This window comes from Fukomys damarensis, unplaced genomic scaffold, assembly GCF_012274545.1.
Source record: "Fukomys damarensis isolate Sample0158 unplaced genomic scaffold, DMR_v1.0_HiC HiC_scaffold_20, whole genome shotgun sequence".
In the NCBI taxonomy this organism is placed as follows: domain Eukaryota; kingdom Metazoa; phylum Chordata; class Mammalia; order Rodentia; family Bathyergidae; genus Fukomys; species Fukomys damarensis.
In genome coordinates this window covers 4,389,199-4,397,292 of record NW_022900932.1, presented here as the reverse complement: position 1 = coordinate 4,397,292, position 8,094 = coordinate 4,389,199, and the positions used below count along the sequence as shown (strand labels likewise).

The 8,094-nt window shown below is 61.7% G+C and overlaps 1 protein-coding gene across 1 annotated transcript in view; it reads right to left on the bottom strand.

Annotated features, from left to right (window-relative positions):
- Window positions 1-1,212: 1,212 nt before the first annotated feature.
- Rab44 (RAB44, member RAS oncogene family) overlaps window positions 1,213-8,094 on the bottom strand; it is a 21,073-nt gene continuing 14,191 nt past the window's right edge. Inside the window, exons 12-17 of the mRNA XM_033766614.1 lie at window positions 7,011-8,086; window positions 4,360-4,441; window positions 4,036-4,150; window positions 3,022-3,123; window positions 2,290-2,366; window positions 1,213-1,396 (exon numbers count right to left, since the gene is read on the bottom strand). Coding sequence (XP_033622505.1) covers window positions 1,309-1,396; window positions 2,290-2,366; window positions 3,022-3,123; window positions 4,036-4,150; window positions 4,360-4,441; window positions 7,011-8,086 — 1,540 coding nt within the window. The 3' untranslated portion in view covers window positions 1,213-1,308. The remainder of the gene's footprint in view (window positions 1,397-2,289; window positions 2,367-3,021; window positions 3,124-4,035; window positions 4,151-4,359; window positions 4,442-7,010; window positions 8,087-8,094) is intronic.

The window sequence follows — 8,094 nt, the reverse complement described above, 5'->3', positions numbered from 1 at the left end:
GCCTGCCTGCAGCGATGTGCGGGGAGCCGGGGCTTGGGTTCTGCTGCCAGCCCCGCCCGCCCTGTCCCGGCACCCAGTGGTGGCGCCCCAGCTCGCTGGACGGATGCCAGAGCCATGCTTCTTTGCTGGTACCTGCCTTCGTGTCTTGGTCCTGGCCCAGACCCTGGAGGACTTGGAGGCGGTGGGCTTGGGCGTGACTGTGTGTGAGCCCCGCCCAGCTCGGTTCCCAGAGCTGTCTTCTCTCTGCCCACCCCAGCCCTGTCCTCCCGTTTTTGCCCACCCTGACTCCATCAGCTCCACCCCTCCCTCCTTTTCTTTCTCTTTTGCTGCTGTTGGAGACAGAGTCTTGCTGTGTAGTCCAGACTGGATTTGAACTCGCAGCAATCTTCCTGCCTCAGCCTCCTGTGTACTGGGATTATAAGTGTGTGTCACCACACCAGGCTACCCTCATTCTCTTCATCAGTGTCAAACCACTCTGTGGCCAGAGCCCTCTTGACACCCTGAGACTTGGCACCTGGCTGAAAGTTGGCTCTGGGTCCCTTTGAGTCCCCCTGCTGCTGTCCCCGCCACTGCGTGCTGCTCTGGGTCCCCGTCCTACTTGCTGACTGCATCCAGGGACACGGGAAAGGCTGATGGCCCCACCTCCCTGTGCCCTGCCCCAAGGAAAGCCAGACACTCCTCTTCTAGGACCTGAGCTGGCTGCCAGGGGCCACCCCTACCGTGATGGCACCAGGTCCTCCGTCTTCCCCTTTGGCCCCAGCTTCACGCCCTGCCTTCCTGTCCTGGCTCATGAACTTCCAGGCCTCGGGACAGAGGTGTGGGTGCTGCCAGGCCTGGACCCAGAGCAGCAGGACCTGCCCTCCCTTGCGGGGCGTCACTCACTCGGGAGGTGTCGAGAGGAAACACAGGCTGGGAGCCACAGGGAGCCGAGTCAGACCCTCAGTGGCTCTCGATGGAGAATCTTCCCAGCTGGCCCAACCCGGGCGGCTGCCCCTCCAGTCCCCGCCCGTCCATCCCAGGCTGGGGAGGACAAGCTCTGCTGCAGGAGCAGGACCTCACGTGAGGGCTGTGGGGAAGGGAGGACTGCGGACCCTGAGAAACAGACACCGGGCACCACGGGCCCAGCCAGTGACCTGGCGACCAGAGTTCCCGGATCTCGGGTCAGGCGAACCAAGAGTTGGCACCAAAGCAAGCTCCCTGCAACATTCCCTGCATGCTGGTTTTTATGAGGAAGGCCTGGGCCTTACAGCAATGTGGCCACAGGCATGCGTCCCAGGCGGCTGGCGGGAAGCCAGGTGACAGGCAAGGTCAGGAGCAGCAGCCGGATCTCTTGGGCTTTCTGGGTGCCACCTCCACCAGCGAGCCCTTCAGGCGGTCCTCCTGCACCCTGAGTGCCCTGCGGGACAGAGCCCTGCGGTCAGCCCCGCCCCTCAGGAGCTCTACACACAGCAGGGTCCCCCGTCAGGGGGACTCCGGCCCTCTGGCCTTTTCCCACCATAGGGCAGGCGCCACGCTAGGCCCTGAGTGGGGCAGAGGGGGGACTTGCCCAGCGTGACTCGGGAAGGGGGTGACCGCAACCCAAGCCAGGGTGGAGAAGGGGACAGAACCAGTCGTTTACCTCCGACTCCTCCCTCTCCCGGGGCCCGGGCTCCCTGGTCTCCCACCTCGCCCCTCATACTCATCCATTCATTTATTGAGCACCTACTGTGTGCCAGACCCTGCTGAGGGGCTGCACGGGCCATCACGGCCCCACCCTGGGCACAGCAAGAAGGAAGACAGATAGGTGCGTAATTATAGTGTCCGATGGAGTCTGCAATCTGAATGGGTCAGGGAGGAGTGGCCAGGGCTTGAGGAGGGGCCACTGAAGACAACGAAGTGCATTTCCAGGCATCTCCATTTGTTTTTGAGAAGTGGTCTCACTACGTGGTTTAGGTTGGCCTCGAACTCACAGGGATCCTCCTGCCTCAGCCTCCAAAATACTGGGATTACAGGCATGCGCCACCACTCCTGGCTGGATTTCATTTTAAATCCGCAGAAGTCAGTGGAAGGTTGTGAGTAGGAGGGGGACACCCCCCAGTCTCAGCCCACTTCAGAGACAGACACTGGGCATGGCAAGGGGATAGGCTTCTGCGGAGTGACAGCAGTGCAGACAGACGGTGAGGCTGAGGCAGGAGGCTCTCGGGGGTCTGGTTTTGCTCTCCTCCCCATCTTTGGCCCTGTGTTTGCTTGGCTGCCTCCTCAAGGACTTTCAAGCCACCAGGGAACTCTGGAGGGGTGGGGGTGGCTCACCGGGCCAGGTTCACCATGGGCTCCAGGATGTTGTGACCTAGGACGGCGCTGCACTCTCCAAAGGACACTCCCAGCTCCTGCAGGCCAGACAGAGCAGGCACAGGTGTCTTGGGGCATTGCGACACCAGGCCCAGCCCACGGAATGGAATTACAGGTGTGCACCACCAAGCCCAGCTCCATACAAAATCCTTTCACTGCATGAATGTCAGACAGATGCACTACTTTCAAAAGGAAAAACTCAGGCCAACCGGAAGCCACAGGGTGACTTCAGGATTTTGAGTGTGAGAAACAGAGGTGACAGGCAGGGCAAGAGAGGCCCTGCCCCACTGTCATGGCAGCCACAGCTTGGCAGGGGGCTTTTTATGTCTTCCTAAGAAGACCTCGAGTCTTTTTTGGTTTGGTTTTGTACGGGGGATGGATATCTCTGGTCCTTGCGCTTTCGAGGCAGGCAGCGAAACCACTGAGCTAGGTCCCTGGCCTGACCTTGAGTCTCAAAATAGAATAAGTTAGAAGGGAGGATGTTACTCAGAAGCCAGGGATAAAAGTAAGATTGGATAAGGACTTTCACTCGGATTTCTGAGACCGTCTTCCTCTGAAGCTATCGGGCCGGTTGGGCTGAGGCCGAGTGTGGGAACCCTCGACCTGCAGCGCAGGGAGGTTCGGCCTGGGGCTGCTGTGCATCCGTCCCTGGGCCACCGCGGAAGGGGCTGGGGAGGGCCCTGCGCCTCTCACCTGCGCCAGCTGCTGCCCGGCCTCCGTGGGCACCTGCCGCTCCTCCTCACAGTCCATCTTGTTCCCCAGCAGGAGGAGGACCACGCCCTCGGCACCCTCGTCCTGCGCACAGAACACAGGCTCTGGGTGTGCCCTGGGTGCCCCCGCATCCTGGTCACCTGCACCTGCAGCGAGTCCCCGCCCACTTCCAAAGTCACCTCCCAGGAAGCCTTCCTGGGTGCTTCCTGCCCTGCTTGGTTCACCACTGCCCTGGCAACCTCCCAAATGTAATGATGATGGTGGTGGGGGGTGATGAAGGATTTTGCTGGTCACAGCAGCGCACGCCTGTCACTCCGGCTACGTGCGAGGGTGGAGCTCAGTGTGGAGGCCCTGGGCTCCATCCCAGCACCACAACAATCAGTCCATGGAAGGTTCCAGTGAGGAGCTGTGCCCAGGGGCGGGCCTGCAGCGACCCTATCAGTGGGCCCTGCACACTCCGCCAAGGGAGGCAGGAGGCTGAGGTTCCGAGAGGACGAGGACTCTGCAGCATCCCAGCGCGGGGAGGGCAGCTGGGGTTCAGCTCTCAGGCCCCCAGACCCCGCAGCCCAGCTCCCTCACCCTTCTTTTGCAGCCCTTCAGCCAGACTAGAAATCTGGGGGGAAAGCAACACCTGCCGGTGCGGCTCCGAGCGATGCTCACGGCCGTGGGAGAATCCCAACAGATTTGTGCTGTGGGAGAACGGGCTGTCACCTAGCGTGGCCCTGGGTCACCCTTGGGTTTAGGAGGAAGCGTCACAAACAGCTGCTGTGTGCAGGAAAGAAGCCCTCACAGGATGAAGGGAGCAGGTTGGTCTGCACTGAGCGGATGTCGTCTCTTGCGCTCCCGCACTCCTGGCCCATCCGCCCACAGGACCTCAGTGGGTGGTGGCACTGCTAGGACTGTGGCGCGGTTTGAAGTCCTGAGAGGCGGGGGCAGGACACAGACTCGCTCTTGGCTCAAAGGCCTGGCGGCCAGGCAGCCGGGTGGCCCCCTCACCTGCAGGCAGGACAGCCAGTAGTGCACATGTGCAAAGCTCTCCCGCGAGGTGACGTCGTACATGAGCACCGCCGCGTCGGCCTTGCGGAGCAGCTGCCGGGTCACGCTGTGGTACCTGCCCGAGAGTCCTGTGAGGCCAGGGCCTCTGCACCGGTGCAGGGGCGGCCCTGGTCCGCACCTCCCTGTCCCCGTCCGTGGTCCCGAGTGGCCCTCCTCCTGTGCCTAGAACCCTGGGGTGTGGCCTGTGTGGCCACCCACTGGCCCTTGGTGGCCTCCAGCCCTGGGCCCTGCAAGCCAGGCCCCCGACGGAGACACACACAGCACCTCTCCTGGCCAGCGGTGTCCCACAGCTGCAGCACAAAGCACTTGTTGTCCACCAGCAGGGTTTTGACCCGAAAATCCACTCCTGGAACACAGAGGGGGACACGTGTTATCACCCAGGGCTCCAGCCTAGGCCATCTCCGTACCGTGTCCCAGCCCCGGCCATGTGGGGATGCAGACCGGTTACTGGGCTCCCCTCTGCTCTCCAAATCCCGCTCAGCCTCCAAGACATCCTCCTAGACTACCAGCCACGCCCTGGACGGGGGCCACGGGTCCCCACCTGCAGGCTCGGTGCTTTCCTCACGTGGGCCCTGCTCTGCTCAGCCCCAGCCCTCCCTGTGAGGACAGTCCAGACTATCTTTGGTGGGTGTTCGGAGACAGGGTCTCATTGTGTGGTTCAGGCTGGCCTTGAGCTCACTGTGTAGTCCAGGCTGGCCTCAGCCTCCCAAGTGCTGGGATTACAGGCCGGTGCGACCGTCAGACGTTTTGTCCCCAGGAATGCGGAGATAAGAATGAAATCCCAGGGGAGACCTGGTGACCGCCAGCACCTGCGGCCCCGCCCTCCTCCCTCTGCCCCCCCAGGAAGCCTGGTCCCAGCAAAGCAGGGAAGCCCAAGCGAGTCTCTCCTGCGCACCTCCCCTTGTCCTCTCTCCTGAAGACCCTGAGAGGCCCTGGGGCTGAGGAACTTTGGCTCCAAAACCCACCAGCCTCGGCCTCCGGACTCACCATGTCGGTGAGAAAGCCAACACCCCACAGTCCCGCACTCGCTCTCCCGGAGCCTCCACCCGTTCTGCAAACCCACACCCCGTGTGGAGTGTGAGAGCTAAAGCACAGAAACCGTCAGGAATGCTGCGTCCCGTTTTCCGTGCTCCGGGGGAACCTGCGTTTCACTGAGCAGCCCCAAGGGGAGCGCGCTGCTCACCCTCGCCCCCGGGGCTCAACTTCCAGTGTGGGGTGGCCCCAGGTGACCTAACTGGCCTGCAGTTCTCGGCTTTTCCCCTCCATACAGCGGGGTCCGTATAAAGACTGGCTTTCACGGACAATGCCACGGCCTCTGGGTCTCCACCCGGCCCTGTCATTCACCCGGGCGTGGGTTCTCATGCTCCGAGGATGGTGCGGGCTGAGGACCCGGACACCTGGGGCTCCCAGTTGGCTGTGCACTCAGGCTGGCCCTGCCTTTTCTCGACTATGCAGCCTGGGTTTCCCCTATTATTCAGTGGAATTTTCCTAACCCCTAATAAACAGTCGGTCAACAGTATGTGGTAGGTGTCTAGTTGTGGCCCAACAGCATTTGGACAGGTGTGCTGGGGTTCCCTGGCCCATCTCCACCGGGCAGAGGGCAGCTGGAGAACCTGACCTGGGCCCTCTTGGGTGAGTAAAGTCACAGGCCACCGGCCTGACCCGGGTCCCCACTGGGCCCATTCCCTGGCCTGACACAAAACACTGTCCCTAAATAAATATCCTGACTTGGACTCCGTGGTCACACATCTTGATACTTTTGTGTTTTTTGTTTGTTTGTTTGTTTTGTTTTGTTTGTACCTGGGTTCGAACTTGGGACCTTGTGCTTTCGAGGCAGGCAGCGGAACTACTGAGCTAAATCCCCGGCCCAGACATTGTCCAATACTAACTCAATAAAACAGCGAGTGTGAACTGACCTGCCCCCAGCATTTATGGCCTGCCAGGTGCTATTATTAGAGCTTGACATGGATTAAACCCTTCCACCACTCCTGGAAGTCGCATTACTGGGTCCCAGTCTGCCGGGGAGGGCCTAGGGCTCGTTAGAGCTTGACATGGATTAAACCCTTCCACCACTCCTGGAAGCCGCATTACTGGGTCCCAGTCTGCAGGGGAGGGCCGAGGGCTCGGGTGCTGCAGTTCAGTTCTGGAATGGCCCACGGGAGGCAGACTGGGCCCCAGCTCTGTGCCATTGGGAAGTGGTGGAAAGTTTAAGAAGCGAAGGTCTTTAGGTCATCGGGGGTTCCAGCCCCTCCTTTCTCTCTCTTTTGCTTCCTCGCCTTGAGGTGTGCGGTTTTGCCCTCCACATGCTGCTTTACCACAGGTGGAAAGGTGACGGAGCCCCACCCAGGGCCTCAGACTTCCAGATGGCGAGACAAAAGAAACTTTTGCTGTCTGCAAATCCGTTCTCTTGGCTATTTATTATAGTCACTGAACGCTTACCTGGAGGGTCACGTAATTTGCCCAAGCTCACATCCCCAGTAAGTGCTGGAGCTAGGATTTGAACTCGGGAACTCTGCGTCCTAAGAAGCCACGTTCTCCAAGTGTGTCCTGGGTAAGATACAGCTTGCCCAGGGCGACTTCCTGCCAGAGTTTGCAGGCCAGCCCGGGGCTGGTCCTGAGCAAATCACCCGGGCCGTGCCGCAGCCTGCCTGTGGCCATGTGGGCGGAGACTGGCTGTTTTTAACCACCGCTGAGCCCTGGCACCTAAATTGCAGGGTGCTTTGTTGATGTGGCACATTATAAGCTAATCAGATCAATGCAGAGAAAGCAAATTACCTGTAATTAGGGACGATTAGTGCAATAGTAAGATTACACCCATATAAAATAATGCCTAATGCAGGGCCTGTGGCTACGGCAGAACCTGCCACCTCCGCAGGGACCCTGGCCCTGGGCACCCTCCCTGGCAGGGTGCTTACCCACAGTGGCGGCCAGCCCAGTGGCGAAGGCATTCCAGTGCAGCAGGTGCAGGAAGGAGGTTTTGCCCACATTGGAGTCGCCCAGGAAGATGACGTGGAAGAGGTAGTCAGGGTTGGCCTGGGGTTCGCGGGTGCCGGCAGGGTGAGGCTGGGGGGTGTGCTTGTCAGGGGCCAAGGGCTGGCTTTCCGCCCTGGGCTCTCTAGGTGGAGCGGGGCCTGGCTCTCTCTCTGCCTGGGCAGCTTTGGGTTGGGGCCCGGGTGGGGCTTTGGGCTCAGTCAGGGTGGGGAGGGTCTGTGTGGTCTCCTGGGCCCTGAGCGGGGCAGAGAGCTCTACAGGGGGCGTCTCTCCAGGAGGGGGCCACACTGAGGAGGGGCCCTGTGGCGGCGCAGCCTGAGGAAAGCCTTCCTGGGGCGCTGCCTGCTCATAACTGGGGTCCTGCCCCACTAGACCGACTGCTTCTCCTTGTCCACCCCAGGGCTCCTCTTCCAGACTGTGGAAGGGGCAGACCGGCAGCCCGTCTGGCCCGAGGGCCCGGACACAGGCTTCCCGGAGCCCCCCAGGCTGGCCATCCTGCCCGACCAGGCTGGGCTGGCTCAGCTCTGGGCCCCCTGCGGGAGCCTGACCCACAGGTTCCAGGCCCTGTGTGGGGACCACAGTGCCCAGCGACCCCAGGCCTGGCTTGGCACCTTCAGCCAGCAGGGCCTCTGTCTGCCTGAGCGGCTTGGCCAGGACAGGCCCGGTCCCAGGGGCCATGTGCTCCGTGGACTGGAGCTGCTCGCTGACCCCGGCCGGAGCCTGGGGAGAGGGATGGGAGCCACTGTCCTCCACAGGAACGAGCACTCTGAGTGCCGCTGCCACCAGGCTCCCGTGACCCCCTGAGAGGCCCCAGGGGAAGCCGGCCTGGGGTGCAGCTGGTGGCTCTGGGCGGGGGTCCTGCCCTCCTGCGTCCTCTCCTTTCCTGTCCTGGTTGCTGGGGGGCTCCCCTGCCGGGCTCTGTGGGGCCCCATCTGGACCTGGTTGCGAAGGCGGCTCCTGGCCAGAAGGCTGGGTGTGCAGCTCGGAGATGGAAATCTGCCTGACCAC